General features: G+C 39.9%; 1 protein-coding gene across 1 annotated transcript in view; it reads right to left on the bottom strand.

Moving 5' to 3' along the window:
• The window catches only part of LOC122799703 (A disintegrin and metalloproteinase with thrombospondin motifs 2-like), a 2,689,413-nt gene that overhangs the window by 46,487 nt on the left and 2,617,942 nt on the right, over nucleotides 1-24,984 (bottom strand). Inside the window, exon 20 of the mRNA XM_044068936.1 lies at nucleotides 8,716-8,845. Within this exon, the coding sequence (XP_043924871.1) occupies nucleotides 8,716-8,845 (130 nt within the window). The remainder of the gene's footprint in view (nucleotides 1-8,715; nucleotides 8,846-24,984) is intronic.

The following is a 24,984-nucleotide window of genomic DNA, read 5'->3' on the forward strand; positions in this document are numbered from 1 at the left end:
TGTAATCTTTACTAATGAGTCATGCTACAGACATGACAAATTCATGTAACATGTTGCTTGCTACAGATATGACAGATTCACTTGCCATATTACAGTCTCAATGCACTCCCACACAAAGTACACATCTATGTGCTGTATGCAGTGATGTGCAATTAAAAAACGTTGGGGGACATACGTCAGCAGCATGGCTCATGTTTATCAATTACTCTACAGATATAAACATAATGCATGCAGCTACTGTTTGCAGCTGTACATTATGTTTATAAATATAGGGAATATGCTTCCATGCTAAGTCTGAAATTATACTAGCCTATTAGTGCTTATTTATGATAAAATTAATGCATTTTAGTATCTTGAAATAATTATCATTACACAACTTTGTGTAAAGTGAAGCAATAACATTACCAAAGGTTAAAGTTTTGTTAAAGTACTAACAATGATGGAGGAGAACATTACTTAACTGGAAAAGCAATCTGTGTGTAGGGTTGCCAGCTGTCCAGTTTTTGACCGAACTGTCCGGTTTTCAGACAAATTGTCCAGTTAAAAAATTTCATCAAAACCATGAAGTCCAGTTCTTTTTTGTGCCGCCAGAGGAGAGGAGAAAGTAAATGTATCCAGCTCGAACGGGAGCGGTACGATACATTACTAGCTACTACACAACAATGAAATGCTTTTAACTTCAGTATTCCTGGTAGCTACATAGTTTAGACAGTACATACATTAACTTAAGTGGCAGTGATGTAATACAAATGGACAAATTTTATTTTCTGCTATACGGATTGTAGAGATATCACTGGAAGGCAGTACTCCACGGTGGGAAAACGGTATTTTTTTAGCTATCATTATCCTACCAACTACCAAGCAGTGACAAAAGAAATCTTATAGCAAGATTTAAAATGCTTAAGCACTCTGCCAACATTGCCCAGTGTTGCATTGTAGTACACTCAGACTGATTTTAGAACTTCACCATGCAGTGTAATACTGCTAGCAATTAACACGCCCTGATTTGTATTATCCTCATCTACTATGTTGAACCGCATTCCATGAAACAAATTGTGCATCTTGCTTTTTGGACACTTGCAGTTACCCAACATTATTTTGCTTTTACTTAATTCTGTCGCAAGGGACCACATTGAAAAAAAAAACTATCTCTTTGCCATGTTCAGAAAATGGCAAGTGTGCTAGCTGCATGTGATTTCTTTTCCTACGTGCATCTTTCTTAGATCTAGAGGCTTGAGTCATCTTTCATTCAGTCTTATTGCCATTTTACAACTGCATAGCGGCGGTCCAGTCTGCATCTTCGTAAACTTGTATTAGAGCGCATTGTTGTAGGAAGTTACCTGTTTTAACCCGCAACTTTGGCGTGATATAGAAAAACATTAATGAAACTCTTTAAAGTATGTGTGCATTTCTGAGATTATGACGTATACTTTGAAAGTAACATAAAACATAAGTCACCTGTTAGAAATCCATTCATCCACAACCCCTTTATCCCATTTTTGCATATGTGACATGTAAAGAAAAAGAGTGGGAGGTCAGTCGGACCCAGTACAAGATCTTAAGTACTAGCATCTGAAATATCACACTAGGGGCAGTAACACTTAGCTCAATTGACCCCCACCCAATACAGGCGCAGCCAAGGACTGAAACTTCCTAATCCAAGTCTAAACGGAAAATATGTTGCATCTTAACAACTGAGTACCTGTCCCACGCCCCAGTACAAACAGTATTTGACAGAACTTTCAAAATGCAAGGGAATGTTAAGATCATCATTTCTGAATAAGCAGTAAAGTGATGTTATTGACTTAAACGATCTTATGGGGTAAATCAAAACTTACAATTTTTTAATAGCAAAAATAACTGCTTGCATTTTTTTTGGATTTTTTTAATCAGATTTACCACCATGTGCACAGGCTGCTAGCTCTTGACCTTTTATCTCCATGGATCATCCATAATTAGGTTTAGGAACATAGAAAATTAATAACTGGAGAAAAATGCACCATATTGACACTTTTCATCAATACTGGTACTTACATCTGCAGCAGCCTAGCAGTGCAATTAGTGCCGCCTATGTTCTTTTCTCCCCTTTAAGTACGGCTTAAGTCATCAAAGTGGGTGGTCCCATCAGCTGATGTCACTGTGATGTCACAAAATAGGTGGGGCATGGGTGGGAGAGGGGGTGGGAATGGGTGGAGTTATGTGTGATGCGAGGGGCGTGACTTTAGTCCGGTTTTAGCCGCAAAGAGACCTGGCAACCCTATCTGTGTGCAAGACTCAGTAGTGGCATTTCCTTTCTTTTTCATTCAGTAAATAATTGTAAAATACTTTTTATCATCTGTCTTTTTGTTTCTGACTGTTCTGTCCATCTTTTGCTGGACTTTTAAGATAACTGGTATAAACATGGAGGAGAAACAGGATTGGTTTTGGACAGCTACATGCTATTATACACGCCATCAGGACCCTGAACCAGGAAGTGGCTGCATTTAAAAGGGATGTGGATTGTCTCAGCAGGTAGCAGCAGGTACCTAGAGTAACTGTACTAGAAGCCAGTGTAAGAAAGCAAGACAGTGCAGTGGGTGTACTAAAGGGACAGGTACAAGAAGAGGGATATTTAGAGAACAAAGCACCGTGCGAGACTGTGAAGGCTGTTGGTTTAAAAGATGGACTAGCAGAAGAGTAGCGGAGCAATTCATGGGACTGGGTGAAGGAATTTTTGAGTTGGTGGCACTTGTCAGCTTTAGACATGCGGGTTGAACAGGTGAACACAAAATGCAGGATGGATAGGATCTGTTAGCAAAATCTGAGGCATTTAATGTTACAAAATGCCTACTACAGTAAGCCAATCAGCAAGGGGGAGAGATTGGGGCTAATATATAGACGTGCAAGAGGTCAGACCAGTGGAGAAAATTTTGCCAGCTGATGAGTGATATGTGAATAATGACAAAATCATCAGAGAGACGTAACTAATCTCACTGCACAACTAAATTTATAAGAAAATAAGTACAAGATAAAACATCCACTTGCATTTCAGTAACCTCTAAACATTATGCATGGCTGTTATGACATAGTTAATCAACATTAGAGCCAGTTAGAATATGTAATCAGTGTTGTTACATGCAAGAAAGTACCAACAGTTGCGAGTCAATGTTTTTATGCCAAAATAATAAATGGGTATGAATATGGAAAAATAAAGTTATTGGTATAAACAAATTATTGCTGTAATATATATTATGCTAAACTACCTGTTTATGTTATTGAATATTTATGCTCATACGTATAGATGCTACCTTCTGAATTTAGAATAGCACATTTTGAGTAACCAACAGTCATTTAAACAGTAGAACATGTTACCATAGTGAGTTTGTTATGTGTTGTCTGTGTGTACCCGGGCTTGGAGAAGCAATCACATCTGTTTACTTCAATAAGGTGTTTTTTTTAGTCACTGAATGAATGAAAATGACTGGTATCTCAGACAGCATTAGACACAGCATTACATACAGCCTAAGCAAATTTAGAGAAAGTAGCTGATAATTTGAGTGGTGGTTTATACTATGTAGTACTTTTTAAACTTTTATATTCAAATTGGGAATTGTAGACAAACTCACAAAATTAGGTATAAATCCCTATGCCAACTATTAGATAGCCCAGCTGGTTCTCAGACAAGACCCACGAAGTTAGATAAGGAGTGCCTACCTCCAGAAAGACACCAGTAAATTGCAGAGTCCCACAGGGCTCTATGCTGGGGCCAGATCTTTTTGGCATTTAATTCTCTGAAGTCAAGTCCAACATCAATGGCCACTGACTGACCATGTTTACAGACAATTGCAAACTAAGCAGTCACAGAATTCCCCCAAAGACACACATCCCCTCCAAGAAGACCTAACACAGACTAAAAGCTGGTACTAAGACCAAAAACACAATACCAAAGGCAGCATAATAGTATCCTTTGAGAAGACAGCTATCCCTGGAAACTACAACATTTATAATATACCACAAAGAGTAACAAAGTGGTCAGGAATTTGGGAGATCATGTAGAGAGCAACTGGGCCTTTGACCATCATGTGTCTATAGTAATAAGTAAATAATTCTATGTTGTGCAACTTATAAGCAAAAGAGTATAGCATCTAAGTCCAAGGATGTCATTGTTCTGCTGCACTCAAGTCTCATCAGACCAGTGACTGAGTACAGTGCCCCCTTTGGTAAGTACCTGACCAGGCATATGTAATAACTAGAGCATCCACAGAGGTTCCTCATAAAAAAGAATACACTGTGTAAATGGCATATCTTACATGGAACACGTCAAAGCCCTGTTGCTGTAATCAGTCTCCTACAGACTGCTAAAAGGAATCTATACCTGGCCTACAGAATTAACTGATCTAGAGACCTAAACTACACCTGCAACATAAATAGAACATTTTGGAAAGACTGATATGTGTCTCAGAGACTATCCCGTCTCCGAAACAGGCTTCCTATCAATGTGATTCAGAGTTCTTCGCTAAAGCAATTCAACTGTAACCTGGAACAATGAAAGGGGAATTGGAAATTTACTCCCTGGTCTGGCACCTATGTCTCTAGTAAACTGAGACAGCTTGTAAATGTCCACACCTATATATACACCCCTTAAAATAACCCTAGGGTATCATAACTTGTCAGATACATTTAGTAAGCATGGCTAGTCTTAAAAAGGCCCCTTGTGGTCATTAGTCTAGTAATCATCTATGAACCCGCAAAAGTCCAGTGCCCTGATGTAAAACAAAGTGCCCACAAATTACCACATAGGTGGTAATCCATTAAGTACAGAAGAAGTAATTAGGGACCTGGGGACCCAAGTTGATAGCAATCTCTCATTTGACAACCACGTGGCCAAAGTGGTTAGAAAAACATTTTATATAGCCCACCTAATCATGAAGGGATTCACATCTAGATCAGGGGAGGTCATCGTGCCTCTTTACTCATCCTTCATCAGGCCCATAATTGAGTACAATGCCCCTTTTGGGATGTACCTTACCAGACACCTGCAGCAACTGGAAAGACCCCAAAAGTACCTCACCAAGAGGATCAAAGGGCTCAAACAGATGCCATATGCTGCCTGGTTAAAGAAACTCCAGCTCTACTCAGTGGCATACCGCCTGTTCAGAGGCGATCTGTGCCTGACGTATAAAGCCATGTCCAACCTGGAATTAATGGACATGCTGCACCTCAGAAAATCAAAATCCCATCGAGCTACGCGCTCGAGAGACTTCAACCTCAGTACTGAAATAAATAAGACATGTTGGAGGGACAGATTCATAACCCAGGGGCTCCCTTCACTCTGGAATAAAATCCCAGTCCAGGTTAGGCAGAGTCCTTCATTGACTCTCTTCAAGAGGAATCTTGATGAGTGGATGGGAGATCATAGGTTTAATCCAGGTATCACTTCTCTGTCACTGTTAGACAGAGGCACAGTATACTAACCTCGAAAAAGGGCATAGCAAAATAAATTTAAAATGGGTGGCGAAAGCCAAACACACTCTGGCTAGGCTTATAAATGCCTTAGGGCAGATAGCCTAGTATGAACCTATGAACCTATGAACCTATGTATGAAGAGGGAGCTATAAGGAGTTACATATAAAAGAAGGAAAGAGGAAGGCACATGGCATCCCTTCAAGGTAAGGGATCTGAATATTTTAGAGGTGAAGCCAGCTGGTTTCTACCTTCTTTATTGGAAGAAGACAGTCTGCATTATTTCTGCTGCTGGAAAAGTAAAGAGATCTGGTCTATTGTTGTGCGGTATCTGTAACTGCTGTTTGTTTACTGTGAAAGCAGCTGTGACAAAACCATGTCTGTAAGGCAATATTGGAGCCGAATGTAAAAAAATATCGCTTTTGACATGAACTGTGAGAAGCTTGCAGAGGCAAGTACATGACAAGAGAATTTATTTTCATTGCAGACTGAACTGCTTAGCATGACCTGCGTTTCTCCTCTTTTCTGAACTTTATTTATTGCAAATAAATCTGCTCAAACTCTGTGTGTGTGTGTGTGTGTGTGTGTGTGTGTGTGTGTGTGTGTGTGTGTGTGTGTGTGTGTGTTTATATATATATATATATATATATATATATATATATATATATATATATATATATACATACACACATACATATATATATGTATGTATGTATGTATGTATATGTATATTGTATGGAAATGCTTCATCTTGCAGTTTAGTTCTGATTTGAGATGCCTTAGAGGTTGATGCTAAATGTCTGCTCTTTGTCAACACAGAATTTAGCCAAATTCTAAAGACAGGTAAAGTCACAACACTGTACCTTCTCTCACTTGCATCTCAAGAGCATATAAGTGGGAAAATAAGGGCATTAACATAACATTAGTACCAAGTGGAGTGGGGGGGGGGGGGGTGAGGAAAATAGTTGAGCCTCACCACAAGAATCTAGGGCCTCAAACACCTACCCTACACAGATAGGCTAAAAGCCCTGTCCCTCTACCAGTCTTATACAGACTGCTCAGGGGTGACCTCTGTCTGGCACACAAAGCAATTTCAGACCCTGTCTTGATGGGACTGCTGCATAATGGCAAGTCAAGCTTCACTTGAGTAACTCACCTGCGTGACCTCAAAATGGTCTGTGACATCAATTGGACTTGTTGGCGGGACAGATTTGTGTCCCATCTGTGGAATAGACTCCCTCTCCACATCAAGCAGAGCACCTCATTATCCTTCTCCATGTCAAGCAGAGCACCTCATTATCCCTCTCCACATCAAGCAGAGTACCTCATTATCCCTCTCCATGTCAAGCAGAGCACCTCATTATCCCTCTCCATGTCAAGCAGAGTACCTCATTATCCCTCTCCATGTCAAGCAGAGCACCTCATTATCCTTCTCCACATCAAGCAGAGTACCTCATTATCCCTCTCCATGTCAAGCAGAGTACCTCATTATCCCTTAAGTGCAAGCTGGATAATTGGATGGGGACCACAAAATACTTCAATGGGATTCCACCTCTGCTGGACAGGGGCATTGGGTGCAGACTTGTCTAAACATGGGTTAAACTCTTGGCTAGGCTTATAAGGGCCTCAGAGCCAATATCCTAGTAACTTCCTATGATCCTATCAGCACTCAGTGTAGCAAACTATACCCCATACATAATACATCCCCATGAACTGCTAATGCAGTCCCTTTTAATCTCTGTCCCACTTTTCTCTATCAGACACACACATGTGTATGCATGTGTGTGTGTGTGTGTGTGTGTGTGTGTGTGTGTGTGTGTGTGTGTGTGTGTGTGTGTGTGTGTGTGTGTGTGTGTGTGTGAGAGAGTGTGTGTGCATGCGTGTGCATGTGCATTAGTGTCTGCATGTGTGTGTCTCTGTGTTATGATAGGTGATGCCCTGCTAAGAACTACTTTCTCAAACCTTGTTTCCAGCAAATGCTTGGATTGGGTCTGGTTTCTGAAAATACTGAATTTGATAAAGAGGGCAGTTGAATATGTATGTGTGAGCACATCTATCTGTCTGGCTACAGAATTTTTAATCCTACCAATGGACAATGAGAAAAGTGGTAAGACAGAACAATGTGTGCCAGCAAGATTTCAGTATATTTTCATTTATAAGCATTTTACTGTCATCATTGTTTGTATTAGCACTGCTTGTATGTCATCAAGAATTTATTACCACCATATCTTTGTAATCAGTCAACTTACTTAACTCAGCCCTTTTCAAATTAAGACATACAAACAAATGGCATTCAAAATAAAAAAAAGGTTCAAAGAAATAAAGAATAACAGAAAGAGAGAAGGTGTACGCACAGCCTTCTCTCCATCACCACTTCTCTTTTTGGGGAACCATCACCAGTTTATTGATAATATTCTTCATTATTTTTGTCCAATTCCTGCATTTTCAGAAGGCTTTAGATGGATGGATGTTATGCTTTGCCTGAACTTCATTAAAACAAGGGTATGTCATTTACCGGAGAGTACATTGTGCAGATTTGCATCGATAAAGGCTGTTGACCACATGAAAGAAATAGTTGGTGTATATGAAGGTAGTACAACTGGTCAGGTATGGAGTGTAAATGTATGATGTCAGTTTGTAGAAATGAGTAGTAAAGGGTAACAAATGCACAACCCACACATGAATATACTCTCAACGTGTTCCAAAGCTAGGCAGGTAACATACCTAGTCTGAACAAAATCCACGCACTGTGGAATCTGCATTCAGAAAAGATTTGTCAGTTAAACAGTGCTGCTCAAAATATGTCCAGACAAAGAAATATTAATACACAAAACATTTTAAACTGCAGTATCTGTTGGATTGTTTGTTTGTTTGTATCTTTCGGCTTTTCCAGGTTAGGGGTCGCCACAGCAGAACTCCGGTCTGCTAATGATTGGTAGTGGATTTTTACATACCAGGTTACCAACCCTGATGCACAACCTTCAACGAAGGCACACCCCATTCACATATGCCTCCACACAGAAGACGCTCTAGCTGAGAATCGAACGGGACAACATTTTGCTATAAGGCGACAACACTACCGCAGCACCACCACCGCAGAACCCCCTTATAAAACCAAATTATTAGTTTGTACTTAGGTGATATCCATTTCAGCTCATTTGCATGTACAGGACTAGTAATTAAATGCACAAACTCCCTAGCACAGAGTTTAACTTTCAAAACACTTGTATCAATCATTACTTCTATTAAAAGGTATCTGAAATAATCACTTACTGGAGCAGGAATGCAGTCTGCATATTCTAGTAGCTTCTGGCTTCTCTTCCTTACAAAGGCCAATAGAGTTATCTGATGCACGACAAAAGACCTGTCTCTCCTGGGTGCCATTACCACATGTTACAGAGCACTACAGAAAGAAAATACTAATTTTAGAGGACAAAAATGCAAGTAATAATCTGTTCTTATTGAAATACTCAAAAGGGATGCTGTGACAAATACACATTTCCAAAACAAACACTGCAAGAATAAGAAATGGAAACTGTGAGGGCCAGTATTATCCAAAATAGTAGCCGCACTGACCATTGTCCTGACTTTGGGATCTGAAAACAAATGCTGTTTAGTAAGGAGACAGCTACAGGAAGAGGACTGGGGGTACCTTTACCTCGTTTGTGTGGGGCTGTAATCACATACCACTGCAACCACAAAGGAGACACTACATGATGTGACAGTGACTGTATATCAGTCCATCACCATCAATGGTGACAATTCAGCACAAAGGCAGTAGAAGCAATAAACAGTTAGGTGATGTAAAAACAGCTTTACTACCTGGGCCACGAGAATTCTGAACCCAGAATTTATCTGAAATCTTGGTTACTATTCATCCATTAAAGTGAAACACTTTTCTGTTCACCGTTATTGCACTAACAAAATATTTACTCTGATATTTTTTAACAGACAGTTGAACACTGTACATGAATCAGCCCTCTCTAACCATAGGAATAGGCAAGCAAACAGACAGAGTTTATTTCATTCAGTGCATATGCTTTCCCACAATGCTAAATCATTGTGGAAACAAAAATATGTGTCAGAAGCAGTAAACATAAAAGCATATGAATAAAAGAAATGCATGGACTATGTAAGGTAAAATATCAATTTGTAATTATTTTTGTATTTTGTTTTATGTAAAGTAAGATGACTAGATATCAGGGGCCCATTTTCAGCCACATCATATTACAGAAATAAATTAAAAAAAAATAGAAAATACAATGATACCAGCATGACACTAGTAAACAAAGACATCACAGTTGCAAATGTTTACCATCACGCCATAAGGGAGGAGTCATTTCACCATCACATGTTTAAAGATAAGTTCACAAGCTTATAAGTAATGGGGTGAAAAATCAGGATATCAGCTCACTGTTAATTCCCCAAAACTGCAACTTCTAGATTTGATTTGCAGATGCAATCTTAGCAAAGTACTAAAATGAAGTGATGCTGGAAGCTGTCTCAGGCTAAGGGCTAAATGTTTATTATATATATGTGCATGTATATATTCATGTGGATATATATATACTATATATGTGCATGTACATATTCATGTGGATACATATATACTATATATGTGCATGTATATATTCATGTGGCTACATATATACTATATATGTGCATGTATATATTCATGTGGATACATATATACTATATATGTGCATGTATATATTCATGTGGATACATATATACTATGTATGTGCATGTATATATTCATGTGGATACATATATACTATATATGTGCATGTATATATTCATGTGGATACATATATACTATATATGTGCATGTATATATTCATGTGGATACATATATACTATATATGTGCATGTATATATTCATGTGGATACATATATACTATATATGTGCATGTATATATTCATGTGGATACATATATACTATATATGTGCATGTATATATTCATGTGGATACATATATACTATATATGTGCATGTATATATTCATGTGGATACATATATACTATATATGTGCATGTATATATTCATGTGGATACATATATACTATATATGTGCATGTATATATTCATGTGGATACATATATACTATATATGTGCATGTATATATTCATGTGGATATATATATATATACATTTTCACACATCTCCTACAGGCTGTCAAGGAAGCAATCATTGTGAAAGTTGTTGCAGCAAACACAGCAAAAGGTCATCCACCCCATAGTTACAGCCTCAGCCTGGGAATCTCTAGTAACCATTCTCTGCACAGGTGGACAGCACTAATGGAGCAGTATGCTTTCCCAACACCTCAGTTCCATGGTAACCATTCTCTGCACAGGTGGACAGAACTAATGGAGCAGTATGCTTTTCAAACACCTCAGTTCCATGGTAACCATTCTCTGCACAGGTGGACAGCACTAATGGAGCAGTATGCTTTTCAAACACCGCAGTTCCATGGTAACCATTCTCTGCACAGGTGGACAGCACTAATGGAGCAGTATGCTTTCCCAACACCTCAGTTCCATGGTAACCATTCTCTGCACAGGTGCACAGCACTAATGGAGCAGTATGCTTTCCCAACACCTCAGTTCCATGGTAACCATTCTCTGCACAGGTGGACAGCACTAATGGAGCAGTATGCTTTTCAAACACCTCAGTTCCATGGTAACCATTCTCTGCACAGGTGGACAGCACTAATAGAGCAGTATGCTTTCCCAACACCTCAGTTCCATGGTAACCATTCTCTGCACAGGTGGACAGCACTAATGGAGCAGTATGCTTTTCAAACACCTCAGTTCCATGGTAACCATTCTCTGCACAGGTGGACAGCACTAATGGAGCAGTATGCTTTTCAAACACCTCAGTTCCATGGTAACCATTCTCTGCACAGGTGGACAGCACTAATGGAGCAGTATGCTTTTCAAACACCTCAGTTCCATGGTAACCATTCTCTGCACAGGTGCACAGCACTAATGGAGCAGTATGCTTTCCCAACACCTCAGTTCCATGGTAACCATTCTCTGCACAGGTGCACAGCACTAATGGAGCAGTATGCTTTTCAAACACCTCAGTTCCATGGTAACCATTCTCTGCACAGGTGGACAGCACTAATGGAGCAGTATGCTTTTCAAACACCTCAGTTCCATGGTAACCATTCTCTGCACAGGTGCACAGCACTAATGGAGCAGTATGCTTTCCCAACACCTCAGTTCCATGGTAACCATTCTCTGCACAGGTGGACAGCACTAATGGAGCAGTATGCTTTTCAAACACCTCAGTTCCATGGTAACCATTCTCTGCACAGGTGGACAGCACTAATGGAGCAGTATGCTTTTCAAACACCTCAGTTCCATGGTAACCATTCTCTGCACAGGTGGACAGCACTAATGGAGCAGTATGCTTTCCCAACACCTCAGTTCCATGGTAACCATTCTCTGCACAGGTGCACAGCACTAATGGAGCAGTATGCTTTTCCAACACCTCAGTTCCATGGTAACCATTCTCTGCACAGGTGGACAGCACTAATGGAGCAGTATGCTTTTCCAACACCTCAGTTCCATGGTAACCATTCTCTGCACAGGTGGACAGAACTAATGGAGCAGTATGCTTTTCAAACACCTCAGTTCCATGGTAACCATTCTCTGCACAGGTGGACAGCACTAATGGAGCAGTATGCTTTTCCAACACCTCAGTTCCATGGTAACCATTCTCTGCACAGGTGGACAGCACTAATGGAGCAGTATGCTTTTCAAACACCTCAGTTCCATGGTAACCATTCTCTGCACAGGTGGACAGCACTAATGGAGCAGTATGCTTTTCAAACACCTCAGTTCCATGGTAACCATTCTCTGCACAGGTGGACAGCACTAATGGAGCAGTATGCTTTTCCAAACACCTCAGTTCCATGGTAACCATTCTCTGCACAGGTGGACAGCACTAATGGAGCAGTATGCTTTTCAAACACCTCAGTTCCATGGTAACCATTCTCTGCACAGGTGGACAGAACTAATGGAGCAGTATGCTTTTCACACACCTCAGTTCCATGGTAACCATTCTCTGCACAGGTGGACAGAACTAATGGAGCAGTATGCTTTTCAAACACCTCAGTTCCATGGTAACCATTCTCTGCACAGGTGGACAGCACTAATGGAGCAGTATGCTTTTCAAACACCTCAGTTCCATGGTAACCATTCTCTGCACAGGTGGACAGCACTAATGGAGCAGTATGCTTTTCAAACACCTCAGTTCCATGGTAACCATTCTCTGCACAGGTGGACAGCACTAATGGAGCAGTATGCTTTTCAAACACCTCAGTTCCATGGTAACCATTCTCTGCACAGGTGGACAGCACTAATGGAGCAGTATGCTTTTCCAAACACCTCAGTTCCATGGTAACCATTCTCTGCACAGGTGGACAGCACTAATGGAGCAGTATGCTTTTCAAACACCTCAGTTCCATGGTAACCATTCTCTGCACAGGTGGACAGAACTAATGGAGCAGTATGCTTTTCACACACCTCAGTTCCATGGTAACCATTCTCTGCACAGGTGGACAGAACTAATGGAGCAGTATGCTTTTCAAACACCTCAGTTCCATGGTAACCATTCTCTGCACAGGTGGACAGCACTAATGGAGCAGTATGCTTTTCAAACACCTCAGTTCCATGGTAACCATTCTCTGCACAGGTGGACAGCACTAATGGAGCAGTATGCTTTTCAAACACCTCAGTTCCATGGTAACCATTCTCTGCACAGGTGGACAGCACTAATGGAGCAGTATGCTTTTCAAACACCTCAGTTCCATGGTAACCATTCTCTGCACAGGTGGACAGCACTAATGGAGCAGTATGCTTTTCAAACACCTCAGTTCCATGGTAACCATTCTCTGCACAGGTGGACAGCACTAATGGAGCAGTATGCTTTTCAAACACCTCAGTTCCATGGTAACCATTCTCTGCACAGGTGGACAGAACTAATGGAGCAGTATGCTTTTCAAACACCTCAGTTCCATGGTAACCATTCTCTGCACAGGTGGACAGCACTAATGGAGCAGTATGCTTTTCAAACACCTCAGTTCCATGGTAACCATTCTCTGCACAGGTGGACAGAACTAATGGAGCAGTATGCTTTTCACACACCTCAGTTCCATGGTAACCATTCTCTGCACAGGTGGACAGCACTAATGGAGCAGTATGCTTTTCAAACACCTCAGTTCCATGGTAACCATTCTCTGCACAGGTGGACAGCACTAATGGAGCAGTATGCTTTTCAAACACCTCAGTTCCATGGTAACCATTCTCTGCACAGGTGGACAGCACTAATGGAGCAGTATGCTTTTCAAACACCTCAGTTCCATGGTAACCATTCTCTGCACAGGTGGACAGCACTAATGGAGCAGTATGCTTTTCAAACACCTCAGTTCCATGGTAACCATTCTCTGCACAGGTGGACAGCACTAATGGAGCAGTATGCTTTTCAAACACCTCAGTTCCATGGTAACCATTCTCTGCACAGGTGGACAGCACTAATGGAGCAGTATGCTTTTCAAACACCTCAGTTCCATGGTAACCATTCTCTGCACAGGTGGACAGAACTAATGGAGCAGTATGCTTTTCAAACACCTCAGTTCCATGGTAACCATTCTCTGCACAGGTGGACAGCACTAATGGAGCAGTATGCTTTTCAAACACCTCAGTTCCATGGTAACCATTCTCTGCACAGGTGGACAGCACTAATGGAGCAGTATGCTTTTCAAACACCTCAGTTCCATGGTAACCATTCTCTGCACAGGTGGACAGAACTAATGGAGCAGTATGCTTTTCAAACACCTCAGTTCCATGGTAACCATTCTCTGCACAGGTGGACAGAACTAATGGAGCAGTATGCTTTTCAAACACCTCAGTTCCATGTCATTCATGGGAAGAATTGTTAGAAATCCATGCAGAAGGAAGAGTGACTAGTGCATCAGAAATCACTGTGGTTCATACACTGAATTAAGAAAAGAAAGCTCTCATACACCAGGCAAGCAGAGTACCTAATTATCCCTTTTTAAGTGCAACCTCGATAACTGGATGGGAAACAGAAAATACACCCCTGGAATACCACCCATGTCCCTGCTAGACAAGGGCTTTGGGTGCTGACTTGTCTACCCTGGGTTAAACTCTTAGCTAGGCTTATAAGGGACTCAGGGCCAAGAGACTAGTAACCTCCTATGATCCTATAATGAAGTAAAACTCTTGGGGGGAGATCGGGATGGAGATTAAGTAAAATCCTTGGGGGTAGATCAGGATGGAGATTAAGTAAAACCCTTGGGGGTAGATCGGGATAGAGATAAGGGTTAGATCAGGCTGGAGATTAAGTAAAATCCTTGGGGGGGGTAGATCAGGATGGAGATTAAGTAAAACCCTTGGGGGTAGATCAGGATGGAGATTAAGTAAAACCCTTGGGAGTAGATCAGGATGGAGATTAAGTAAAACCCTTGGGGGTAGATCAGGATGGAGATTAAGTAAAACCCTTGGGGTAGATCAGGATGGAGATTAAGTAAAACCCTTGGGGGTAGATCGGGATGGAGATTAAGTAAAATCCTTGGGGGTAGATCAGGATGGGGATTAAGTAAAACCCTTGGGGGTAGATCAGGATGGAGATTAAGTAAAACCCTTGGGGTAGATCAGGATGGAGATTAAGTAAAACCCTTGGGGGTAGATCGGGATGGAGATTAAGTAAAATCCTTGGGGGTAGATCAGGATGGGGATTAAGTAAAACCCTTGGGGGTAGATCAGGATGGAGATTAAGTAAAACTCTTGGGGGTAGATCGGGATGGAGAGTAAGTAAAACCCTTGGGGGTAGATCGGGCTGGAGAGTAAGTAAAACCCTTGGGGGTAGATCAGGATGGAGATTAAGTAAAACCCTTGGGGGTAGATCGGGATGGAGAGTAAGTAAAACCCTTGGGGGTAGATCAGGATGGAGATTAAGTAAAACCCTTGGGGGTAGATCGGGATGGACATTAAGTAAAATCCTTGTTTGTAGAATGGCATCACTGAGTTTGTTCTATACCCAAACGTCCTTTTAGAATTTCATGACGTTTTGCCATGAATCATCTTAGAAGAGCTGACATGTGACCTTTTATAGTGAGATAATGAACCAGCACATACGATAACTTGAATATCACAGTGTGGCATTATAAATTATTTTTATTGCATGGACATTAATTGATCTCTGATCAAATGGCTGGATGAAAAGTAAGGCCCAGAGTTTTTTGTTCATTTATACCATGACATGGCTAAAAGGTCATGTTTGAAGCAGCTATAACTGCGGAGTCACCTTAGTACTGAGTTTCAGTGAGCTTGATAAAGGTGGAGTAGCAGCCTTAGATTCATTAGATATGGATTGTAGTTGACCACCCTATTGTTGCTGCCGAAACATGGCATATTGAAAATCTCAGAGAAGAAGAAGATGGATATAGCATGTATACACAGGTATCAGAATCCGTAGATTGTATGTCTCTATTGTTACAGTTTTAATTTCTGAATTATATTCTGCTTTCATTGGGGGTGAAGTGTTGAATATTTGCTCTGTATGCAGAATATAATAATAGCCTAGAATACTTTGTACAGAAGTAAGAAAATTAAAAATACTATGTGTGTGTGTGTATGTGTGTGTGTGTGTGTGTGTGTGTGTGTGTGTGTGTGTGTGTGTGTGTGTGTGTGTGTGTGTGTGTGTGTGTGTGCGTGTAAATATATATATATAGATTCACTTTAGAAGCTCAAAATACTGAAATATCGAAATTCAGTATTTCGAGCCCATAAAGTGGAATCCTGAAAAGAATGAAACCTCAGAAGCGTGAAATTCAAAACCTTGCATACCAGAGATTTTGAATTAACGCTTCTGGTGTTTCGCTGTAGTTATGGATTCAGGTGAGTGTTTATGTGTTAAGGGTTTTGGGTAGAGGCTATGGTGTGTGTTAGTGTGATTTGGTGCTGTGATGTGTGTGTGCGAGGAGAATGTAGCTTGTGTGGTGGTGTTTTGTGTGTTTTTGTATGTCGTGCAACCCTTGGAGTTAGAATATATAAGTAGGGGGGTGGGGGTGCAGCCCCCCCATGGGGGGCGTGCAGGTGGGCTTGCTCCCCTTCTTTTATGTAGGACAGAGCTTGTGTTTGTGTGGGGAGGAAGGTGTGTGTTTGTGTAAAGTAGAAAAGCGAATTCGAAATCTCCGGTATGCGTTTCCATTGGTGGTGTGTTAAAATTCGTCTCAGTACGCAAAATACCATAATATCTCAGAATACTTCTTTAATGAGTTGTCATGACACCAGATGTGAAACTTATATTTATTTCCCTTGAGGAGACAATTAAGACTCCCTCTAATTTAGATGACTTTACAGGAAGACACATTGTATGTGTCTTTATAACCAGAATGAACAGCACAGTACAATTCAGTAAGGGCCATGACATGATATTCTGAAAACAAATGCTGTAATATTTTATGGATATAAATATTCACCTCCAGCAAGTTAGATCTGCTATTCTTAAATCCCTCCTTAATCATTGTACTACCGACTCCTCTCTACTGACTCCCTCTCTCTTAGCTTATTAATTCCCCACTAATATTCTTCTTGCTTCTCCACTCTTCTTTCATTTACTCTCACCCTCCTATTAAATTTCTTTGTACTCCATCCCCATCTTTGAAATCCATTAATCTGCATAGCACACTAAATGTTGTTGTCTTTCAGCTTTTCCCGGTTAGGGGTTGCCACAGCGGAACTCCAGTCCGCCTATGATTGGCAGTAAGTTTTCATGAACGCCGAGGTGCCAGCTCGACGGTCAACCTTCAACGAAGACACGCCCATTTACGCATGTCTTTCGAACACCCACCCAACCATGGGGAGGACATGTAGACTCCACACAGAAGGCACTCCCTGCAATCCAGCCGAGAATTGAACAGGAGAACCTCTTGCTGTGAGGCAACAACGCTACTGCTGCACCATCATGGATTCCAAGCACACTAAATATTTATTTTATTTATTTTTAACATTTGTTGACCAGGAAAGTTTGGCTAGGACAGAGCCTATTTTCAGCGGAGGCCCAGGGAGAAATGCTACAGACGCATGTCTTTGGATTGCGGGAGGAAACCCATGCGAATGCAGGGAGAAGATGCAAACTCCACACAGAAGGCACTCCAGTCGAGAATCGAACCAAAGAACCTCTTGCTGTGAGGCGACAACATTAACCGCTGCACCACTGCACCACCCATTATTATTCATAATTTTAAAACATATACAAACTGCTATAAATTAAAAATGAAATACTGTATGCACATGTAGTTAGCCTTCTCACTGATAAAAACTATGTTTGTATGTATGTTACTATGTATTCCAAAGTGTATTATGTTAACATAACTGACTGATACTATACTTACTGTCTGTATCTGGAGCTTTTCTCTCCGGGCTTCTGTTGAAAAAAGACCTGTGTCCAGTCGGACTTTCCCAGTAAACAAATGTAAAATAAAATAAATTTACATACGCGTGTGTGTGTGTGTGTGTGTGTGTGTGTGTGTGTGTGTGTGTGTGTGTGTGTGTGTGTGTGTGTGTGTGCATGCGCATGCATATATACATATATTTGTTATTCCCAATAAAGATGTGTGTGTTGTATTTTTCAGGCTAACAGACTTATTGAGTCATATTAGTAGTGTGTTCTTATGAAATTAGAATAAAAGACTTTTCTGAAAAAAAATGACATTTTCTGAGTTGGACATATTTTAGCAAAACATGCATGTCTTACTTGATCTGTCTGCTGTCTATGTTCCCTTAGTGCCTTCTGAAATTCATAAACAATAAAATGTGTGTACCACTCAGCTAAAAAGAATAGTTTTCAGTTCTCTTCAGAGTAAAAGTGTCAAAAACATAGACATATAATGTGATTTCAGGCCTAAAAAGTATCTATGTTTGTATGTAAATTTTCTTTTTTTTTATATACACTATACACTAGACAATTTAAGATATGGATTCACTATACAATCTCGAAATACTGAAATGTCGAATTTCAGTATTTCGAGACTGAATAGTCGAAAAACCACATAACGAAAACCCACAATCATGAATACAATCGCGACCATTCGCACACACACACACACACACAAACCAGGACATAATCTCACAAACACACATACACCTACCTAACTAAACAAACATAACAACACACACAAACACACTTAACCTACCTATAAGCAGGGGGGCAAGCCCCCCTGCACCCTCCACCCCCTACTTATATATTCTAACTCCAAGGTCGCACTAAACATACAAACACACAACAAACACCACCGCACACACTCACACACTAAAATCCCTACCCAGTATCCTCAAACACACAACACTTACCTGAAACCCCAGATAAATCCACAAACTGCACCACACGCCACGAACGCGACACCACAATAGCGGCAGATTCGACATTTGCGGATTTGGCATAGTGTAGTTTTGGTTAACTGCACTTTCCACTATTCGTCTCGACGTACTGAATTTCGACATTTCAGTATGTCAAGACTGTCTAGTGTATCCAAAATAACATGACATTTATTCTTTTTGTTAAAATTCAAGATAGAACTGCCCCTTTTACTTTAAACGTAGGAGCCTAACATATGGGTGTTTTACAAACAACTATAACAGTAACATTCCCTAAATATTTCATAAAAAATGATGATGCATTTTAGAGACAGAGGTGAAAGAGTCATTTGTAAGGGGACAAATCTTTGGAAAATGGTAAGTTATTAAGTGTTTATCATTTATTTAACTTTTTAAGAACGTATCACTGTCTGCCATTCCATTCAGATTGTGCTTCTTTTTGATTGACTCCCTTAGTGGCATTGCTATGGTATTAATCTTTAATAAACATGGAGCTAAAGTTTGCCACACCTAATACATGTTTTATTTCCTTGGTATTGTTTGACAGTGGTAGATAAAGTGTGGTCTGTACCTTGTCTCAATCAGGTGGCATTCCCTTGACTGAAAACATGAAACTATTAAACTCAAGTCAGATTATATAAAGTACAGTTGCCACATATTGTTTTTTCCACTGTCTTCACGTGAACAAAACTGGATATTCTAGATATTTCTTCCCTGTGCCTTTTTTCAGTGGGCCATGCCTGTAATCCTCGTTTATGAGACGCTGTGAGAGCTTCCTCATCGGGTAACCCAACCACCTAAACATCATTTTTTCCAACCTGGACCAGCTGTTGGTTCATTCTAAGATTGTTTCAGACAGCCAAACTCCTCACTGTCTCATGGAGAGTGAGCCTAGCAACCCTGCAAGGTGTCCACGAAGCATTTATGCCCCTCATTATTTTATTTTGTTCATCAGTGTTTTGATGACATTTCTGCTGGGATATTACAATGATGTGTGCTTAGGTTTAAATAGTGTAAAATCCTGCACCTGTTGATCATGCAGAATACTTTACTTCATCTCCATCCTAATCTACCCCAAGGGTTTTACTTCATCTCCATCCTGATATATCCCCAAGGGTTTTACTTCATCTCCATCCTGATATATCCCCAAGGGTTTTACTTCATCTCCATCCTGATATATCCCCAAGGGTTTTACTTCATCTCCATCCTGATAAATCTCCAAGGGGTTTTACTTCATCTCTATCCTGATATATCCCCAAGGGGTTTACTTCATCTCCATCCTGATATATTCCCAAGGGTTTTACTTCATCTCCATCCTGATATATCCCCAAGGGTTTTACTTCATCTCCATCCTGATATATCCCCAAGGGTTTTACTTCATCTCCATCCTGATATATCCCCAAGGGTTTTACTTCATCTCCATCTTGTTATAGCCCCAAGGGTTTTACTTCATCTCCATCCAGATATATCCCCAAGGGTTTTACTTCATCTCCAACCTGATATATCCCCAAGGGTTTTACTTCATCTCCATCCTGATATATTCCCAAGGGTTTTACTTCATCTCCATCTTAATCTACCCCAAAGATTTTACTTAATCTCCATCCTGATATATCCCCAAGGGTTTTACTTAATCTCCATCCTGATATATCCCCAAGGGTTTTACTTCATCTCCAGCCTGATATATCCCCAAGGGTTTTACTTCATCTCCATCCTGATATATCCCCAAGGGTTTTACTTCATCTCCATCCTGATATATCCCCAAGGGTTTTACTTCATCTCCATCTTGTTATAGCCCCAAGGGTTTTACTTCATCTCCATCCTGATATATCCCCAAGGGTTTTACTTCATCTCCAACCTGATATATCCCCAAGGGTTTTACTTCATCTCCATCCTGATATATCCCCAAGGGTTTTACTTCATCTCCATCCTGATATATCCCCAAGGGTTTTACTTCATCTCCATCCTGATATATCCCCAAGGGTTTTACTTCATCTCCATCCTGATATATCCCCAAGGGTTTTACTTCATCTCCATCCTGATATATCCCCAATGATTTTACTTCATCTCGATCCTAATCTACTCCAAGGATTTTACTTCATCTCCATCCTGATATATCCCCAAGGATTTTACTTCATCTCCATCCTGATATATCCCCAAGGATTTTACTTCATCTCCATCCTGATATATCCCCAAGGGTTTTACTTCATCTTCATCCTGATCTTCTCCCAAGGATTTTACTTAATCTATATCCTGATCTACGCCTAATGATTTTACTTCATCTCCATCCTGATTTGTACAGCAGTACATTGCTTTTTATAGTTCTTTGATAACTGCTCACCCTATATGCAGTAAGAGAACTGTTGCCTAGTAAAATTGTAAAGTTCTTTTTTTTTTACTTTTGATGTAATGAGAACTTAATGCATGTCTCTACACAAGACAACAATTTTACCCAGACCTAACCTTCTGAGCAGAGTTCAATATCCCTGCATTGCAAACTGGGTATAATGCCATACTATAACAACAATGGTCCTCTGAAAGACTAAATATATGAGCTGTGTTTGTTCATGGTCTCAGAGGTAGTTATTAGCCTATCAGCCCAACAGCCATTTTAAGCCTAGCCAAGCCTACCCCAAATTTACCAAAATATTGCTGACATATCAATACTGTAAGGAATTTTATGGTTGTGATAAAGACTTGTACACATCAAACATTCACAGGCAGCCTTTCTCCGTTAGGGACATATATCCCAAACCATGGTTAAATTAGTGATTTCCTATCCAAGTTATGTTTGAATGTAGTTAAGGATTAGCTTTGTTTCACATGTATGGGAAGCCAGTTCCAGAGAAAGCGTCATGTTTGAGACAAATGCCTATCTCCACAAAAATGTCCTGTTTATGTCGTAGACGAGGTTCATTCATTCATTCATTCATTCATTCATTCATTCATTCATTCATTCATTCACATTTAGAAATCAGGATAGTCTGGCTCAGAAATATGCTCTTTTTCAACAGAGACTGTGGACAAAACACTCCACTAAGTTATACTATCTACAGAAAAGTAATTATGTTCAAATTCAAAACATTTAAACAAAAGAAAATATACAAGCACAAAATGTCTGGGCCTGTGTCAGAAGATCAAAGTTCCACAACATCATATGGCTGAGACCATATGATCGAATTGCCAGAATGTCAAAGCATATGTATGGAAATCACAGTACAGCGGGGATCTGGGACGTTATCCTTTTCCTCGCTGTAGTGCGATTTTGTAGTTTGTATATATATAATATGGTGCAAAAATACAGATTTTTTTTTTGTTTATTGTTGTGCGACATTCTAGTAATTAGATCATATGGTCTCGACCATATGACATTCGGCATTATGGTATTTTGATGTTATCACATAGATCCAAACTGTTCACGTGTGCATGTGCATTTGTGACATGGGAGAAAGGCCTGGTTAGCTACTTCTGTTTCCCCTACGTACCTTGTAAACTTCATGGATGTGGTGGCTACTCACGATGCTGCTATAGGAGTCAGTTGCAGCTTATAATTGTGGAAACGTATATATACACGTTGCAAAAATACGGGAGAGTACACTGTGTCACCTTAAGAGGTGGTATATTGGTTCCCCTAAAACAATCCATAAAGAGACAAAGCAATCCTACCAATATATTTGGGTATAACATATAGTCAAGAATGCCATTGTATCATAAGGAGTTCTCTACATCTCAATCTTGATTTACATGACACTATACTACCTTTGTCAGTAGATGCAGCTTAAACCCAACCCTATATGCCGTAACAAAAGTGCTGTCTTGTTTTATGAAATGCTTATCAGTATTTTTACTTCTGGTATAATTAGAACTTGGTGCACAATTAATTCTGATATGAGTTTCACCCTGCCTTTTTAGCAGAGGTCAAACTGTTCTTCACTGGAAGTTTGATATAATGCCACACTGCCAGACTGTGACAACACCTTTCTATGGAACCATGGATTTGATAGCTCTGTATGAAAGATCACATGTAAATTCCCCTATGGCATTCTGTAACAAAAAAAAAAAAAAGCAAATCCAATAATGTACTTGGTACAGAATTTATTAAAAATGCCATTTTATCCCCAGTGATTTTTTGCAGCTCATTCCTGATTTACATGGTGGCAGCATTTGTCAGTACATGGAGTTTAGCCTTCACTCTAAATGTTACCTTGAAAGGTGCAATATGTATGACTGGTTAATTCTCTTGTAACCAGAGTTTAGTGCAAATATACTATGAACATTTGTTTGACCTGGCCTTTTGAGAGGCCAAATAACCCACTAGTGGAAACTGGGCATAATGCCAAACTAACAGCAAAATTCCTCTGAATCACTGACTTTAGCTGTATATAAGAGGCCATATGTCAATTCCAATGTAGTCAATAACAAACACAGGCAATTCTAATAGGATTTATGGGTAAAAAATACACTCAACAGTGTCATTACACACTCAAGGATTTCACGGAATTGTAATCCTAATTTATACAGCTGCAGACTGCCTTTAGCAATGTATGGGGTATAGGCACAATGAGAACTTTCATGTGGCCTTTTGAGGAGAAAATAGAAAGCCTCAAAACATATTAAAATTGTTAGCTGTACATAAAAATACTCTGTCAGTTGCCATAAATATAATACTTGGATAAAAAAAACTCATTCAGGAATGCTATCCTAGCTGAAAGATTTCTCTTCACCTCTGTCCAGATTTACATGGTAGTGCATTGTCTTTATCAGTACATTGAGTTTTGGACTGTGTGCAGTGAAAGAAATGTTACTTTGCCTTATTACCTTGTATTAATCATAGCCTGCCTCTAAAAGCACAACCATATTCTGTGCATTTCTGATGTCTCCATGAGAAGATAACGAATGGCATGATGGCCACAGTAAAATATTTAATTTTGCTGCTGTCATAAACATATATTGCCCCTCCCCCAAAGACCCATATCAGTGATCATTTGACAGTGATTATGGAACTGCCCTTTGCTGAATGTTTACTATATTTGTTTATTAGGGATAATAGACTGGTTCACAGGGACCCATATTAGTTACAGCCTCGGGGCACTGTTTGGTTAAATGGCATGATCAAAGTCACACAGTAGGCATGCTGTGGCTAAAGGGATCAAAGTCTGAATTACATAATGAAGCCTGTGAAAGAATGTTAGCTTTAATCTTCTGTGCTACCTTACTGAGTTGTTCTTACACATAGCATGCCTCTTCAACTGTACATTCAAAAGACATCTATCTTTTGCATATAATTCCCATACCTGATAATAAAGAATATGAAAGAAATAATGCCCAGAGTAATTTATTTCCACTTGTTCCTCTCAGACACATATACATTGTCATCAAAAAGCCATTATATTCAAACAGATAACATACTTGTTCTCAGCTTACAGGCATAGACATTTTATATGCACATTTCTGATGTGTGATTGTGAAGAAAGTAAAACACGTAGTAGAGTCATTAATGAATTTTATCTTTACACTCACAGACTCACACACACTGTATGTCTATGATCATTCAACAGTGATTGTGTAAGTGCTAGGTGCTTTCATATAAACTTTGCCTACATACCACCACATAGTCATGTTCTGTGTATCCCTCTTATGTTAAAAGTGCTTGCAAGTGAAATAATGGCCAAAATAATGCACTTTAACTCATTGTTCTTAGACTTACATACACTGTCCCCACATCACACAACCCACAACAGTGATTACTTTGCAGTGACCAACTAACTGTCTTTTATTTTCATCCACAGACTGTTCCCTAAATAGATAGTTGCTTCTGGTGATTACCTCTGACATATCATTGTCAAAAGTGGAAGATGAAGAATAATGGCCAAAGTAATGCATTTCAGCTTACAACCACGCAGCCCCACCCCTATCAGTGAGATAGATAGATAGATAGATAGATAGATAGATAGATAGATAGATAGATAGATAAATAGATAGATAGATAGATAGATAGACAGATAGATAGACAGGCAGATAGATAGACAGACAGACAGACAGACAGATAGATAGATAGATAGATAGATAGATAGATAGATAGATAGATAGACAGACAGACAGACAGACAGACAGATAGATAGATAGACAGACAGGTAG

This window comes from Protopterus annectens, chromosome 4.part0, assembly GCF_019279795.1.
Source record: "Protopterus annectens isolate FY-2018-M chromosome 4.part0, PAN1.0, whole genome shotgun sequence".
NCBI classification, from domain to species: domain Eukaryota; kingdom Metazoa; phylum Chordata; order Ceratodontiformes; family Protopteridae; genus Protopterus; species Protopterus annectens.